Source organism: Zingiber officinale, chromosome 2B (genome assembly GCF_018446385.1).
Source record: "Zingiber officinale cultivar Zhangliang chromosome 2B, Zo_v1.1, whole genome shotgun sequence".
In the NCBI taxonomy this organism is placed as follows: Eukaryota; Viridiplantae; Streptophyta; class Magnoliopsida; order Zingiberales; family Zingiberaceae; genus Zingiber; species Zingiber officinale.
Window position 1 is genome coordinate 66,580,929 of NC_055989.1, and position 17,999 is coordinate 66,598,927.

Below are 17,999 nucleotides of genomic sequence, written 5' to 3' on the forward strand. Positions count from 1 at the left end.
TAGTTGTTTGCCCCATTTGGAGGAAAAATTCCTATAAATTCACCATAGCTGAGACTCGAACCGTGAGTGCCTGGGTGACAACCTAGATGCCCTGCCACTGAACCATAGCCCCGGGGGCACTTCTAGTCTTATTGTAGCAACTACGACTAGTAGTTACTACAACATGTAACACTTAATATAATACGTTGTAATATTGTAGCAGTTATTTAGTAGCTTCTAGAAGCTACTAAATCTAAATAACTGTTACAACTATTTTCAAGTGATTTTAATCAATTTAAAATAATTTTGATGAGGTTTAAATAATTTTGACTAGATTGGTAAAGATTATTTTCATATAATAGTATTTAGATTTTATGATTTAAGATTTTACTAAAATAGTTAAATTTTCACATTGTAGCTCCTATCAAGTAGCTTCTACACATTGTAATAGCTACCAAGTAGCTTCCACACGTTGGGACTAAACTCTAAATTTTAAAATCTTGAACTCTAAATCTTAAACTCTGGATACTGTTATATCAAAAATACTCTTTACCAATTTGATCAAAATTGTTTAAACTTTATCAAAATCATTTTAAAACAGTTGTAACAACTACAAAGTAGCTTTTAAACGTTGTAGCAGCTAGTCGTAACTGCTACAATAACTCTGGAAATAAGGAACAACTTTGTAATATAGCACTTACTCAATAGCTACTATAACAACATTAGATAAGGGGTATTTTGGAGATAAAACATTTGATGGGTACCCTTTTGACTTTTTTTTTTTTTAAAACAAGGGGTGTCTTTTGATGATTTGTATAATTTAGGATGCCCTTTTGAATTTTACCCAACTAAATATATATAATTTGACTATAATAGCTTCAACAATTGTGGCTAACTTAAGGATATATTTAAGAATGAAACTCAAAAGTACATATACGTAGTAACTCTACTAGTTAAAATCTCAAAAGTTTCATCCTCTTGTTTTTTTATTATTATTATTATTTACTTGTCGAAGATGGTTGACTAACCATGTCATATGTTAGACATCCAATATGTCATATTCAATGTGAGTAGGTGATCATTTATGAATAATAAAACAAGCTGCCACCCCTAAGCTAATACAATCCAACTCATATCCAGAAGGTCGAGTATGTGGTCGAAAATGGTGATCTTAATAGTACTTTCTAGCAATTAACTGAACATCCTCAAATTCCCATCTCCTTTTGTATTTGCACAAGGCAAGAAGATCACAGGCACTTCATCCTCCTAATACCCACCAGTAGCAAGAACAGTGATCTATCAACATTTCGACTACTTTCATTGAAGTAGTTCGATAGATATTAGAAGTGCTACGGTGCTCATTATCAAAAGGATCATCACCTTTGTTTTAAGCATATCTTCATCACTACAAACAAATCCATCAGGTCTCTATAAAAGGAACCTTAATTAAACCTGTTGAACATGAGAATCTTTGAAACAAGAGCATATGATGAGCATACTATAAAATTCATACTATATAAAAAAGATCATATATATGATAACACTAAAGGATATGCATGGCACTCTTCATAAGATTTTTAAGACTCTGAAAAACCTTTATAGGATTTATATGCACAACTAGTCATCTAACTTCCATCCCTTTTCTTGATATAATTAGGGTGGGTAATTTAAATTTAAAGGTCAATAATGTTGTTCAGTATAGGGTTGTATATGAATCAAAGCATTCATGAATAGATTTGGTGTTTGGTTTGATATGTTTATTTATGTTCATTTAACATATACAAGGTCAATTAAATGAATAAGTTTAAATATATATGTGTTCAATTTGTTAATGTTAAGTTTGTGAATCATATTCATCAACAAAACTATCATCAAATTTGTAAATAAGTAAAAAGCTCTTAAAATGAATAAATAAACTTGTAATATCAAGCTCAACTAAATAAACCAAACTCAAGTCATGCTTGAACTAAGATCGTAAAAAAGAAATCAAGCCAAGCTTGGATACTCATTGTAATAGCTTAAGTCATAACTACGACAAATAATCCTCCCACTCAATACCTAATTTACCTCCCTTCATCTCACAGTAGGACTGGTGATGAGGGCACTTGACATGAGTGTTATCACGTTTTTGCATCATTGGTTCAGTTTAGGCTCGGCTGGTTTGACACAACACAAAGCTTAGCTCATTTACCGTCCTAATAATGTTTAAATTTTATTTTATATTAATTATATATTAGATAGAGTCGAGTGGTGATGATCATTTGGAACGTTGAGATCCTATTTTTTTTTATAATGATTATTCTTGGAAGTACAGATCTTTCGATCCAATGGAAATTTTCCATCAGCCGTTAGAGTAAAAATCTTGAAGTGCAAATGGTGGATGACCCAGCAACCTAGCATCCTAGAATCCCAAGTTTTTCATCCCACTGAAGAAAAATGTTTTACACTATACCATAATTAGGAATCAAACTGTAAATGCTTGAGAGACTACATAGGCACTCTACCACTGCACCGTAGCCCGATGGCTTGAGAATGAGATATAATTTTGGTATGGCAGGCAGTGGCGGATCACAATCAATTGGATGGTAGTTCCCTGTTCACGTCGAGCAGATCAACAGAGATATAATCTGAGGGTATTCGAGTGGAAGGAATCCAGAACGACCGACTTTGTTTTCTGCATTCAAATGCTCGCACCTTCAAATCGATGGGAATTAATGGCGGCTCCAACTGCTCTCCTCCTTGGTTGGTGGCAGCATTAACTCTTCCCCCACCCGTCCTCTCCTTCTTAATGGCCTCTTGGAAAGCAGAGGAGAGCAGGGGAGTGAGCAGAGCAACGATGGCCGGCGAGCACACGCTCCTGTCGACGGAGATCGTAAACAGAGGTATCGAGGCCTCTGGCCCCGACGCCGGCTCGCTCACCTTCTCAATCAGGGTGCGGCGGCGGCTGCCGGACTTCCTCCAGTCGGTGAACCTCAAGTACGTCAAGCTGGGCTACCACTACCTCATCAGCCACGCCGTGTACTTGACCACCATCCCAGTGCTCGTGGTGGTGTTCAGCGCCGAGGTGGGCAGCTTGAGCAGGGAGGAGCTGTGGAGGAAGCTGTGGGAGGAGACGAGCTATGACTTCGCCACCGTGCTCGCCTTCTTCGCTGTCCTGGCCTTCACTGTCGCCGTCTACTTCATGTCCAAGCCGCGCCCCGTCTACCTCGTCGACTTCGCCTGCTACCGTCCCTCCGACGAGTTAAAGGTCAGCGAACATTTTTGTGCGAGTGAGATCGTTAGTGTTCTAAAGATATAATCTTGGATCAGGTGTCGAACGAGGAGTTCATGGAGCTGGCGAGGAAGTCGGGGAAGTTTGACGAGGAAAGCCTGGTTTTCCAGCGGCGGATCCTCAAGTCGTCGGGGATCGGCGACGAGACGTACATGCCGCGGTCGCTGTTCGCGCCGGGCAATTGCGCGACCATGAAGGAGGGCCGGGCAGAGGCATCGACGGCCATGTTTGCCGTCCTGGACGAGCTCTTCGACAAGTGCCGCGTCCGCCCCAAGGACGTCGGCGTTCTCGTCGTCAACTGCAGCCTCTTCAACCCCACGCCGTCGCTCTCCGCCATGATCGTCAACCACTACAAGATGCGAGGCAACATCCTGAGCTACAACCTCGGCGGCATGGGCTGCAGCGCCGGCGTCATCGCCCTCGACCTCGCCCGCGACATGCTGCAGGCAAACCCTAGCAACTACGCCGTCATCGTCAGCACGGAGGCCGTCTCCTTCACCTGGTACACCGGCCGCAACCGCTCCATGCTCATCCCCAATTGCTTCTTCCGCATGGGCTGCTCCGCCGTGCTGCTCTCCAACCGCCGCCGCGACTTCCACCGCGCCAAGTACCGCCTTGAGCACATTGTGAGGACTCACAAAGGCGCCGACGAACGGAGCTTCAGGTATCAACAGCTAAGAACTACGAAATTCGTACCAAATCTACCCTAATTATAGATCAGCAAGAACACATGTGAGGTAAAGATTGTACCTTTGATTAGGTGCGTGTATCAAGAGGAAGATGAGGAAAGGATCAAGGGTTTATCGATCAGCCGAGATCTGATGGAGGTGGGTGGGCACGCGCTGAAGGCGAACATCACCACCCTCGGCCCCCTCGTCCTCCCATTCTCGGAGCAGCTCCTCTTCTTCACGACTCTGCTCTACCGCCACTTCTTCCCCAAATCGCCCGCCGTGGACGGCGGCGCCTCGGCAGCGGCCTCCAAGCCCTACATCCCCGACTACAAGCTCGCCTTCGAGCACTTCTGCATCCACGCGGCCAGCAAGGCGGTGCTGGACGCGCTGCAGCGGAACCTCGAGCTGGAGGACCGCCACATGGACGCGGCGCGCGCGACGCTCCACCGCTTCGGCAACACCTCCAGCAGCAGCATCTGGTACGAGCTCGCGTACCTGGAGGCGAAGGGGCACGTGCGCCGCGGCGACCGCGTCTGGCAGATCGCCTTCGGCTCGGGCTTCAAGTGCAACAGCGCCGTCTGGAAGGCCATGCGCCGGGTGCGGCGGCCGATCAGAAGCCCCTGGCTCGGCTGCGTCGACCGCTACCCCATCAATGACTGCTAGGGTTTGCCAAAAATGGCTTCTTTCCTCGCTCGCTTCTTGAGTCTGCTCTAGTTGCCTAAAAACCACCCTTCTCTTCCTCTTTGTTGTTTCGGTTGATGTTTTTAACTGTTGTAACTGCCATTTGACATGTTCCCCCATGTTGAAGATTATGATTTATCAATTAGATTGCTGGTAATTCATTTTAATTAAAATTTGATATTTATTTTTTTATATTAAAAATATTTTACTAAACTGCATGAGTAAATTTCACTTTATCCAATTTTATGTATTCAAATTTTAAAATATCCCAATCGTGTATTTTTGATTTTTTTTTTTTTTGCCTCTAGGTCTATAAGTTAGTTTTAGATATAGAACAACTTCAAATTAAAATATAAATTGATTTGTGTCATCTAAATTTAATATCATAAATTTAGAATAGTAAATTAAATTAAAAATAAATCTTTTATTTTTTATTTTGCTTTATCTATTTAAAAGTTTATCGCTCTCCATCTATACTATCAAAATCAACATAGATACGTTATATAGATTTTTATAGTATGTTGATTTTAATTTAAAATTATTCAGAGTTTTCTAATTTTATCAGTCAATTTTAAATATCTAATATCTAAAACTAATTAATAAATCTATACTATTTTAAAATTTAATATTTTTTAAATTAATGGAGTCCTACGAATCTGTTAATGGTGTTGATTAGTGAGTGCTATTATCCTATTCCTTATAATTAGTTTGTTATAAATTCTATCAAATGTGTACCAGTTTAAAATTTACTATTTTAAATTTATGTTATCAAATTTAAATTTAAAGGTATATATATTTTAAAGAGGTTTCTATAAATACTTTGATTTTTGATCATAGTTCTGAGTTATCTAGATTCATTAGTTACTAATACTTAATATTTTAAAAATATACTATGCAATTTGGGTATTTGAAACTTGGGTATCTGAAATGAATACTAGTTTTTTTTAAGAGTTAACTAATTCTACATTCCACCTATTAAATAACGACACTCTATTCTACCTATTAAATAAATTGAAAAGTATTCATAATTATCTGTGAAACAGTTAAGTTTCTAAATTTTTTATTCTCTCGAAGAAAAAAAAATACTATATGGCATATTTGAACTATACATACCTGATAAATTACTAGAGTGTTTTCAATAAATTGTCAAAACATATTATACGTTTTTTTACATTTCATAAATAAATAAATAATATATATATATATATATATATATGATTTACTAGAAGTTGTAGGTTCAACCGAACTCGGTTCATCCTTAATTTTGTGTTCCTAAATTTGTGGGTGTGGTCTATCAAACGGGACGGGTCCCTAATTACCTTCGCTGTTATTGGTGAACGTGGTTGGGTCCCGCAAGGTATAACCAATGGATGTACCTTCGGATCGAATGAGTTGGAAGAGCGGGTGCGATGGCTTTTACCTCCTCGGGAAAGGACGGGAGAAAATATAAGAAGGGAGGAAACGAGAACGCCGGGTTCTCAAAAATGGAACGGGAGGAACGAGAGCAAAGCGAGGGGAAGTGAGAGAGAGGCGGAGCGGACGTTGAACGAGCAAAAAGGTCAGATTTTTGATCGTCTTTCTCTTTCTTCTACTTATGCGTTTTGTTTTTCGTCTTCTCGTTCCTATTCTGTTGGTTCGGATCGCTGCATTCTTTTCGACGCGGTGCGGCGGTTGTCGGAGGAGAGGGAGGAGCTCTAAGCTGGGCCGCGTGTTGTGCTTTTCCTCGATAGCTCTCGATCGATTTTAGGTTTTTATTTCATGGTTATGTCTCCGAATGAGGGGATCCTATCCCGTTTTGAGGAGCTTTGTGTGTGAGTCTCGGGGTATGAGTCTACCGCGCCATCGGAGGTATTGAGTCTGCAATCGGTGCTTTGTTTTTCTCGATTTCTAGTCGAATTTTGATGACATGCCATGCATTTTTTCTCCCCTTATTTATCTTGCCATTTTTTGAGTCTTGATGCAGATGTGAAATTTGTTGTGACGCACGCGTGACCATTGCTGTTTTACGTATAGGCGCTGAAAGAATGGGCCTTTTTGGTTGTTTGGCTCTAGGGAAAGCATCTTTTTGGACGACCAAATTCGTCTACCGAAGTAAGTGGGAAGGTTGTTGCGTTCCTTTTTGTTGTTTGATTTGAATTATTCTTGCATTTCGTCTTGAAGAGGACTGTTTAGCTTTCTGCTCATTTAACTATCATAATTTTGTAACGCGAAGCCTGAATCAGGGTCCAAAGGATAATTGTTAGTGCTTGATCATCCAATTTATATAAACGTTCGAAGTACATGCACTTGATTTCCAAAACAGTCTTTTGTTTTGATCCTTTTGTGATAAGACAACCCCTGAATGCTTATATTTCAATTTGACTGGGGCAGATTCTGAAATTTTGAAGAATGTAAGAGAACAGGTGTATCAACCTCGGATGCAATTTTCAGGATGAGTGGGCTTGTGAGAGATCAGCATCGATGGAAACTTCCAGTTCTTTCTCAGGGTTTATTAGCATTATCAAGTCCTGGATCCCTCGGCGATCTGAGCCGCCAAATGTTTCAAAGAACTTTTGGATGCCTGATCATAGTTGCAGGGTTTGTTATGAGTGTGATTCACAATTCACAGTTTTTAACCGACGACATCATTGCCGTCATTGTGGACGTATTTTCTGTGGGAAGTGCACATCAAATTGTGTCCCTGCTAGCTCTGATAATTGTGCAAATACTAAAGAAGATTGTGAAAGAGTTCGTGTTTGTAACTTCTGTTTCACACAGTGGGAGCAAAGGAGACCAGCATCTGATAATGCTCTTCAACACTGCCTCAGTCCTCTTTCCTCAACAAGCTTCATCAGTACCAAGTCTAGTGGGACTCTTAATAGCTCAGCCACTGTTGGATCTTACTCTACAGGACTTTACTATCTTGCCCCATATGGCCCTGCCCAGTCATTCCAATCAGAACCTTGCTCAGATACATTAGAGATGCAGACATCATCCAGAAGCATAGATGGTGCAGAAATTGGTAATCAATTTGGTTATGTCTTGAACAGGTACTTTATCATTTCCCAATCTGTGAATTTGTCTGTTTTGCATTCCATATTGAATATATGGAATCATGTGACGGGGAACTATGCTGGTAGAATGTTGATAATGTTGATTAACTCAATAAGAAGCCCTTTTTTGATGAAGAAGGTCTACAGCCTACTATTTTTCATGTATTAAATATAGTAGAAATAGTATGCACTACTTTGACATTCATAACACTGGTAATTGTTTGAATTAGTGGCTGTACTACTTGTTTAACATATATTTTTCTAGTACATTCTGAGAAACAAGTGTTATTAATTAGTAATCTTTATGACTGAAGTAGAAGAACTTTGAACTTTCCATAGGTGATACCAAGTCTATCTTATTTGTTGGCTACGTGATGAACCTTCATCCATGACAAACCTCATTTCACTTCTTGACTTATTTTATATTTGGAAAATGTTTACCTTGTTCCTTGATTGATTAAACCATGGTTATGGAGCTCTACATAGGAATACTATATTAACTTTATTAATACTGCCTTCCTCCAAAAGAACTTGATTATTACTATCATGTTAATACTTAATCAACACAAATCTGTTAATTAAGTAAGAACCATGCAACGTGGGCAGTTGGATGTTCTGATATCACTTGATGTGGGTGGTTGGATGCTTTTACCAGCGCACATGGAAAGATTAAGAAGAACAAAGAAAGATGCCTTTGTTAAGTATCTTTCCATCATGTTAGTTACTCTACTAACCCTATCATTGCTTTGATATTCTATCAATCAAACCTCACTCATTCTGCAACTCTAACTTGATCCCTAAGCATTTGAACAAGTCAGTTTGTATTTGGTCCCAATGGGGTCTGACCTTCAGTTAGATCATATCAGCATTCAAAGAGGTAGTCCTTTGTATAGAAATGACATCATATAATTTATCTCCTGTCTTACTCTGAATTAGAGGAATACCCCATCAACATGTAAATTTCATAGCTTTAACTATGCTTTATAGTTGACTCCAAATACAATTAAGGATGACAATGTGCAACCATTTAATCCGGTATTTGTGGGTATGCGGCTTAACAAGTTGGATCCAAGTATAATATCTTTGTATTCAAATGTAGTCCGGTGCATTTGGGTACCTACAAGTACTGACAAATAGAAATAATATGTATAATTATTTGTTAAATTGTAGATAGTAATTTTGATGTTTATATTATTGTTTTGCTACAATATTTGTCATGTTATTAAAATTATATTTATCACTATATGATATTAGTAGTAGTTGTTGATAGTCTAATTATTTTGTATTAGTACTTGATTTTATTAATTGTGTTTGTGGAATTTGATTTTTATTCGAAAATGGAGTTCGGGTAACTAGTATTTGAGTATTCATTAGATGCCTTCCCATTCCTTAGCTGGTTCCGGTAAACAAACGTAACCATTTAGATTTAGTTAAACAGTTGGGTACAAGTTTAAATTTTAAGATTTTACATCTCTATTTAGTTGGTTGACTACCCTGTTAGTTAAACTGGTATAGAATCAGTACAAGGGAAATCATGGATTCCTAAACCGTTGTCATCCTAAATACAATAGAGAGCTTGGAATACTTAACTTTGGCAGGAAGACTATTTTTTTGAATTTCAATTTTGTTATAAAGATCCAATGGCACCTTCATTGAGTGTCCAAACTGTCCCCTTGAAATGTTAGCATAGAAAATTTTGTATGGTGTTTCTTGGTTCAGTTTAAATGGTTTGCTGTAGTACATTCACTTGTTATGTCATTAATATATTGACACATTCTCTTGCCAATTAAGGGTTTTACAAAGGACCTCTATATGCCATAAGTTTGTTTGTTATATAGTTGCTTTGTACCGGAGTTTGATAAACTTGTAAAGTATGCACTTCTGTGGGTTCTTCAAGTATAATTCTTTTTTAATGTGAAATTTTATATTGGGGAGCTAGTATCTGATATATCAGAAATGAAGAATCTGATGTTGTGTCTAAGTTCTTTGCTTAGGGTACTTCTATCCTTAATGAAACTTAATTGCTGGTATGCAGGGGTGATCGTGATTATTATGATTATGGTGTATTGCATGATTCAGAAACACAACTTTTCCAGCCATATGGTGACTATGGTAGTTCAATTGAATTTAAAGAAGCGGACCAGGATAACCAACCAATTAGTGTGAATCCATCTGAAGTCAGGATAAATTTGGAAGATAACCGTTCCACACTGCACAACCTACAACTCCATGCCAACACAGATGCTGATAAGATGGAGGAAGACAATGAGAATGAAAGTAGCTATGAATCTAACGCTTCTTCCATATATGAGTTAGAAAATGCAGATGCAGAACCTGTGGATTTTGAGAACAATGGGCTGCTGTGGCTTCCTCCTGATCCAGAAGATGATGATGAAAGAGATCACATTCTAATTGATGATGATGATGAGGATCCTATGGGAGAGAAATACGATCATTCATCAAATAGCTTTGGCAGTGGTGAGTGCCAGACAAAAGAAAGATCAAGCGAAGAGCAAAAGAAAGCAATGAAGAGTGTTGTTGATGGACATTTCAGGGCACTGATAGCTCAACTCCTGCAAGTTGAAAATCTTCCTATTGAAGAAGATGATAAGGGAAGTTGGTTGGACATAGTCACATCTTTGTCATGGGAAGCAGCACATTTCCTTAAGCCAGACACTAGCAATGTCGGAGGTATGGATCCTGGTGGATGTGTAAAAGTTAAATGCTTAGCTTGTGGACATCGCAATGAAAGGTGAATATTTTATTTTAGCTTTTAGTGTAACTTCTTTTTGTCATTCTACCTTCTCTTTTCTGCCTCATTCTTTCTTAATTTTTTTACATGAACTCCTGCTATTGTACGAGCTTAACAATGTTTAGTAATTTCTAGTTTAGTATGCTCTATTTGTAAATTTGCTGAAATTTTTTGTCTATTATTTTAGTAAGGTGGTTAGAGGAGTTGTTTGTAAGAAGAATGTGGCAAACAAACGGATGAAATCAAGAATACAAAAACCACGTTTTCTAATACTTGGAGGTGCTCTTGAGTACCAACGGGTAACAAATACGCTATCAAGCTTTGATACTTTGTTGCAACAAGTGAGTTACCTTCTGTGAGCATCCTTTTTGGCGATGTTAAACAAGGTTCAATTCTTATGTTGATGCTATATATTTTTATTCAGGAAATGGATCATTTGAAAATGGCTGTTGCAAAGATTGCAGCTCACCAGCCCACTGTCCTTTTGGTAGAAAAATCTGTGTCCCGATTTGCCCAGGATTACCTTCTAGCAAAAGGCATTTCATTAGTTTTGAATATTAAAAGGTCTATTTTGGAGCATATTGCTCGCTGCACTGGAGCTCAAGTAGTCCCTTCAATTGACCACCTATCGTCCTCGATGGTTGGGCAATGTGATTTGTTTCATGTGGAGAAATACTATGAGGACATTGGTACTACAGGAAAGGGTGAGAAGAAAACACTGAAAAACTTGATGTTCTTTGAAGATTGCCCAAAGCCATTGGGTTGCACTGTGAGTTACTTTAACATTTGTGTGATCTTTTATACGGTTCTTCTTTGTTTACATGATTCAATGAAATTCTTCAGTTGGTATATTTCATAACATTCACAACAGGTTTTCTTTCTCTCAAAAATATTCACTATGGTTCATTTGTGTAAGAATACAAGATGTGAACTCATCTTCTCCAGAATCACATCTGTTGGAGCCTTGTGCATTGGGCCTTCTTTTCTCATTGCACAATACTATCACTAGTTCCAAAGACCTAAAAGGCATAATCTATCACTAGCTAACTGAAATTAGTTTTTGGTGTAACTGTCAAAAATGAGTTCTGTACTTGCTCATCGGAATTCTTTTTCTTTCAAAAATATTACTGTTTATTTTAGATTTTCTGGTAAGTACAAATATGTGAAAAATCATTTTCTAAACATCTAATAGGACTTGGTTGATTGAAGCTACAGCAATGTTTGAAACATGACTCTTTTACTATTTGTCTAGGTTTTGCTTAAAGGTGCAAATATTGATGAACTGAAAAAAGTGAAACATGTAGTCCAATATGGATTTTTTGCAGCCTACCATTTGGCATTGGAAACATCTTTTCTTGCAGATGAAGGTGCTTTTTTACCTGAAGTTTCACCACAGTCTTCGTTGTCTGTTGGACTTCTGGATAAATCTTCTAGCATAGACAGATCCATTTCTTTGACTCCCGAGCATGCTATCTCTGTTGCTGGTGAACAACAAGATACTATTGACAACCAAAGACCTCCAGTAACTTCAATAGAGTTCAGGAAGGAACTGTCAGAGGAAGCACCAGCTTCATCTAAAGATCAGGATTACAAAGCTGAATGTTCTGACACTATTTCAACTCATATGTCTTCTGGCAATAATTGTTCTCATGGGAAGAGGAGTTATCCTGACATTGTCAAAGAATCAATGGATGCATCTCTACCTTCTGTCTCAACCATGGGTATCTTGAATTCACCACCTCAATATGTTGCTGGAAAGGACAGACATAAAATGCAGATAGGTACAAATCAGGAGGCAATGTCAGACAGTCTAAGTGAACAAGCAATTCCTTCAGTTTCTTCCCTCCTAGTCAGCTGTCTCGATCAAGAAGGGCGTGTCACTGTGACAGCTGAGGATGCCCCAACCAATGCCATAGGAAAGCAGATTGGCTATTCTAATCCAGAAGCTTTATCAGAAGGCAGGGACGAAATACATGACCAAGTACCATTGAAGGAAGAATTTGCACTTTCTCCGTCAGATCATCAGAGCATCTTGGTTTCCCTTTCAACCCGATGTGTGTGGAAAGGGACTGTTTGCGAACCTTCACAACTCTTTCGCATTAAATACTATGGGAACTTTGACAAACCTTTGGGAAGGTTTCTCAGGGATCATCTATTTGATGAGGTTTTCCTTTTCTCATTACAATACCTCTTCTATATTTCAACCAAGTCCCTTATTCCTTACTATAATTGATTATATTAAGCAGTGAGCCAGAGTGCAATTGTCATTATTATAAAATATCAGTTGAAAATATTATACTTTTATATATTTACTTCGTATCACACTGTATATGTCTAAAATGATATAAAATATAAAAATTATTAAATGATAAATAATTGATTAGAATAAGTTGTTAAATTTGTTCAGGTCCTAAATATGGTTATATTTATTAGATTGCTCACTATAGATATTTAGATTATCTATGCTGAGTAGTCTGTTCATCCATAACTGCATTATTTGATCTTTTGACAGAGTTATAGGTGCCGTTCTTGTGATATGCCGTCAGAAGCTCATGTTCATTGTTATACACATCTCCAGGGAAGTCTGACAATATCTGTTAGAAAGCTTCCTGATATTTTCCTTCCAGGAGAAACAGATGGAAAAATTTGGATGTGGCACAGGTGCTTAAGATGTCGTCGCAGTAATGGCTTCCCTCCTGCAACCAGGAGAGTTGTGATGTCTGATGCTGCTTGGGGGTTATCTTTTGGAAAATTTTTGGAGCTTAGCTTTTCAAACCATGCTGCAGCAAGTAGGGTTGCAAGCTGTGGGCACTCTCTCCATAAAGATTGTCTCCGCTTTTATGGGTCCTTCCTCAACCCTTTACATATTTTATTATGGTTTACAGGAGTATTTATTTTCAGTTCGTTTTCTTATTTTGCTGTGTATACATAAAACAGGTTTGGAAGAATGGTTGTTTGCTTCCGATATGCCTCAATTGATTTGCATTCTGTTTACCTGCCACCCGCTAAAGTTGATTTTAATTATCAGCAGCAGGAATGGATAAGAAAAGAAGCAGATGAGGTTTTTACTGTGATCCAAACTAAGTTCTCATCTTAAAAATGTTCGAGATTGAGGCATGATTATTTTTTTTTGTAATTAAGACATTTCACTCATTTCTAGGTGGCTGAAAGGGCTGAAAATTTGTTCAGAGAAATATACAATGCTTTATACTACTTTAAAGATACAAATAGTCAGAATTGTAGTCTGGAAGGTCCAGAATTCATACAAAACATTGCTGAGCTTGAAGAATTTCTGCAAAATGAGAAGGCCGACTTTGAGGTAAAATAGCTTCTTCTTCCTAGTTTTCACTGGATTCATCTTTTACACCGTTTGTTTGTCGAACGTTGATTTAATCAGGAGGCTCTGTATATAGCACTAAATAAGGAGGTGAGGAAGGGAGAACCAGTTGTTGATATTCTTGAGATTAATAAATTAAGAAGGCTGCTAATCTTTCATTCATATTTATGGGATCAACGACTAATATTTGCCTCGGGATCAGCTAACAGTTCCAAGGGGGTTTCTAATAGCTTCTCAACAAGAGATAAGGAAAAACTCTGCTCCCTTGAAAAGACCAAAGACGACGATGGCAACAATCAAGTGGTTTTCCTTGACGATCATGATATTCAGTTAGGCCAGCGAACAAGAGACATGGAACTGGATTCTTTGCAAGGGAGACAAAGCAGAACTTCTATCTATACTAGCATAAGTGTGACTGAAAAATCAATTCCTTTAGAATGTGGTCTTGTAGGACGTAGAACCCTTTCGGATGGTCAATTTCCAGTTTTCACAAATTTATCCAATACATTTGAGGCAAGGTGGACAGGTGACATTGGGAATTCCCATGCCAATGGAATGATTCAAGATCCATCAGTTTTATTAGAAAATGTAGCAACAATGCCAATTTTTGATGGTATAGAAACGCGTAGTGGAGCTGATTTAACTCAACCATTTACTTCCGCACTGCTGAGTAAGTCAGGAGACAGCATGGATGACTTTCCATCTCGCATTGGAACGCCACTTGTAAATATCTATAACACAATCAACAGAAATTGGATATATCCAAGATTGAATGATTCGAATGACAATTCTGCATTCCATTTGTTTCAAAAGGAGTTAGAGAATCAAAGTGGAGCCAGGTTTCTTGTTCCTGCTGGCATAAATGACACTGTGATTCCAATTTATGATGATGAACCAACCAGTATCATTTCATATGCACTTGTCTCACCTGACTATCACTTTCAATTGTCAGATAGAGAATTAGAGTCCTCATTTTCATTGCCACTCTACGATGCCGGAACCTCTTTTTCACAGTCTTTTGATGAAAGTTTTTGTGATTCTTTTAGAAGTTTTGGTTCAGCTTCAGCTGAGGACAATATTTCATCACAGTCCTTTGGCAAGGGCTCCCTTGTTCCGGATTCAGTCAATTGTAACAAGTCATTTCATGCCAGAGTTTCTTTTATGGATGAAGGTCCACCTGGGAAAGTAAAATATTCTGTGACTTGTTATTTTGCAAGACGCTTTGATGCTCTAAGAAGAGCTTGCTGCCACTCTGAGATTGATTTTATAAGATCTCTAAGTCGGTGTAAGAATTGGGGAGCACAGGGTGGCAAGAGTAATGTATTTTTCGCAAAATCACTTGATGACAGGTTTATAGTGAAACAGGTAACAAAAACAGAATTGGAATCATTTATGAAGTTTGCCCCAGAGTATTTCAAGTATCTTTCAGAGTCGATCGCCACACGAAGCCCAACATGCCTTGCAAAGATCCTGGGTATATATCAGGTAAGCTTAATTGCTATTGTATAGTTCCTATGATATCCATGAACATAGATTTTTTAGGATTATTTTGAATTTCAACTGAGTGGAAGCATCTGACTTCAAAATTTCAATGATTCCTGGTATTCAATTAAATGTGTAATGATTTACTATAGATACTATTGAATCTAATTAAGTAATAGTCATTAATCAAAATATATAACAATTTGTTAATAAAAGGCAACACAGTAATTAATCCATTGATTTATTAATTGCACGAATTGTAAAAATTTATCTCAAATCAATTATCTGAATTTATTAATAACAAAAACAACTGAATTATTTATCAATAATAAATTTAGTCAATAATATGATAACTAGAGCAAGATAATAATGATTATATTGATAAAAATACCAATTACAGAAATTAATTAATCAAAAATAATCAATATGAAATCAAAAAACACTAGTGGAGATATCCAGGAACAAATGGGCTACCATTTACTGTGATTCCTAGTTCAAGCAAGAACAAAGGTGTGGCGCTGGGATGGATACTGGTCCATATATGAGAAAGAAACTCCAGATTTTTTAAAACCGGGAAAAAATCGCCAAATGAGATTTTTGAATTATTTGGATGATGAGCACATTACGGGTTGACTTATCTTCCCCTTCTTGTATAGCTCTTTCCCTTGTTCTACATTTCTGTTTATATGTTTTTGCTGATGTTTCTCTTATTCTAGGTTTTTTTATATATTTGGTTGGCAATCTTCTGTTTGATCAAGCCACATTTTTTTGGAAAGATTCAATTTAGAATATTAATTCAGAGAGTTGGTGATATTTATCAGTGAGAAGGAATGAGACCTATTTATTGCTAGGGAAATATATTTTTTTTCCATATTCTTTAGAAAATTATGCTTCTTCAATCACTGATTGTAATCTGAATACCACCTTAAAGTAGATTTTTCCCAGGAGTTATATTTATGCTTCCATCATTGTGTTTGTGAAACATACCATTTTTTATTATTATTATTATTATTTTCTCATCGTCGAAATTTCCACTGATTTGTGAAAGTATATAAACCATTTGTTATTTGATAGGTTTCTTCGAAAAACCTCAAGGGTGGAAAAGATTTAAGGATGGATGTGCTGGTGATGGAGAATCTTCTATTTGGAAGGAACATTAAAAGACTGTATGACCTAAAGGGATCCTCAAGGTCACGCTACAATGCTGACTCAAGCGGAAATAACAAAGTACTGCTCGACCAAAATTTGATTGAATCAATGCCAACCTCTCCAATTTTTGTGGGGAACAAACCTAAGAGGTTGCTAGAGAGAGCTGTTTGGAATGATACAGCATTTTTGGCGGTAAGCACAAGAATTTGTCTTTTTTGGACTTGAGTAACAAAGTTCATTTGGTTAACTAGTCCTTGGTAGTCCTTGATTGATCGAGAATAAGTTTTCATCCTGGTATGGATTTTTGGTAGACAAATTCAGACTTCGACACTGCTTTCTAGCTAGATGAATATAGTGATACACGTCTAACAATCTTCCACTAATGCTATTTCAGTCTGTTGATGTTATGGATTACTCTTTGCTGGTCGGTGTCGACGAAGAAAAGCACGAACTGGTTCTTGGCATCATCGACTTTATGAGGCAGTATACATGGGATAAGCATCTGGAGACTTGGGTGAAAGCTTCAGGAATACTGGGCGGCCCGAAGAATGTCTCTCCAACCGTAATCTCACCGAAACAATACAAAAAACGGTTTCGGAAAGCCATGTCCACTTACTTTCTTGTCGTGCCAGATCAGTGGTCACCACCTGCGGCTGCCCCCAACAATTCAAAGTCTGAGGCGTGCGAAGAAAAACCACAGAGTGCAACGATAAAAGCCTAGTACAGAGCTTAAAAAATTTGCATAGCACTGATTTCTCTGTTATTTTTTTCTAGTGTAGGATTTCAATTGGTTTTAACATTTGCAAATTTTCTGTGCCGGAAACTTTGGCATGGCTTGTAGTTTGATTGAGCTCGAAAAACAGTGATACAGAGAGAGATTTGTACAGAAACCTGTGTGATTTCATAAATATATACTTATTTTTTTGATCCTGAAAGTAGCCATTTACATTGAGTTGCATTCTTGTTGCACCTTGTCTATGATTGTAAAATGATCCACACACTGAACACTTGGACTAGATGACTAAATATATTTCAGAGCTAAAGAGAAGTTTAGTGTTATAAACAAGATTTCTCATTTATTAGTCATAATATTCTTATGAATCAAATATAGAATTAGAATGAGTGATCTATTCCGAGAACAAAATTAAATAATGTATAATTTTTTCTTTTTTTATATGTTTGTGCTGATAAAATACATATGAAGTTAAAAGAAAGTTTTATAAAATGATAATTAGATATACTGTCTTATATAGAATTGAATGTTAGATTAGGAAACAAACACATGAATAGGCGAAGTTAATTATAACAATAATAATAATATTAAGATGGATTACGGATATATGAGGATTAACAAAATAAAATATAAAAATATATTTTTTTTAAAAAAGTTAAAATTACACCTATTTAAAAAAACTTTGAGGAATACATTTAAAATAATACAGAAATACTGACTAATAGAAAAGTTGAGATTGATATGACTCTTAAGCTATATTTGATGAGGGGTACTCAGTCTTGTAATGTAATCGAGATTATATTATTAGATTGATTACTTTATTTGATACAATTTTAAAATTATAATATTAGCTGAACTATAAAAGATAATAAAATTTTAATAAAGATTTGTAATTTGAATTACAAGCTAACA

At 37.3% G+C, this 17,999-nt stretch overlaps 2 protein-coding genes across 2 annotated transcripts; both read left to right on the top strand.

Moving 5' to 3' along the window:
• The first annotated feature begins 2,655 nt into the window (after window positions 1-2,655).
• On the top strand, window positions 2,656-4,747 carry LOC122045760 (3-ketoacyl-CoA synthase 10-like). The gene is made up of 3 exons (XM_042606121.1): window positions 2,656-3,226; window positions 3,289-3,914; window positions 4,011-4,747. Exons 1-3 carry the CDS (start codon window positions 2,684-2,686, stop codon window positions 4,582-4,584), a joined length of 1,743 nt encoding a protein of 580 aa, XP_042462055.1. The 5' UTR covers window positions 2,656-2,683; the 3' UTR covers window positions 4,585-4,747.
• Window positions 4,748-6,572: 1,825 nt separating this feature from the next.
• LOC122045762 (1-phosphatidylinositol-3-phosphate 5-kinase FAB1B-like) lies at window positions 6,573-17,271 on the top strand. The gene is made up of 12 exons (XM_042606124.1): window positions 6,573-6,693; window positions 6,973-7,631; window positions 9,670-10,386; window positions 10,574-10,727; window positions 10,811-11,155; window positions 11,639-12,550; window positions 12,899-13,230; window positions 13,324-13,447; window positions 13,547-13,705; window positions 13,784-15,208; window positions 16,280-16,546; window positions 16,749-17,271. The coding sequence occupies exons 2-12, from the start codon at window positions 7,063-7,065 to the stop codon at window positions 17,073-17,075; spliced, it is 5,331 nt and encodes a 1,776-aa protein (XP_042462058.1). The 5' UTR covers window positions 6,573-6,693; window positions 6,973-7,062; the 3' UTR covers window positions 17,076-17,271.
• The last annotated feature ends 728 nt before the right edge of the window (window positions 17,272-17,999 follow it).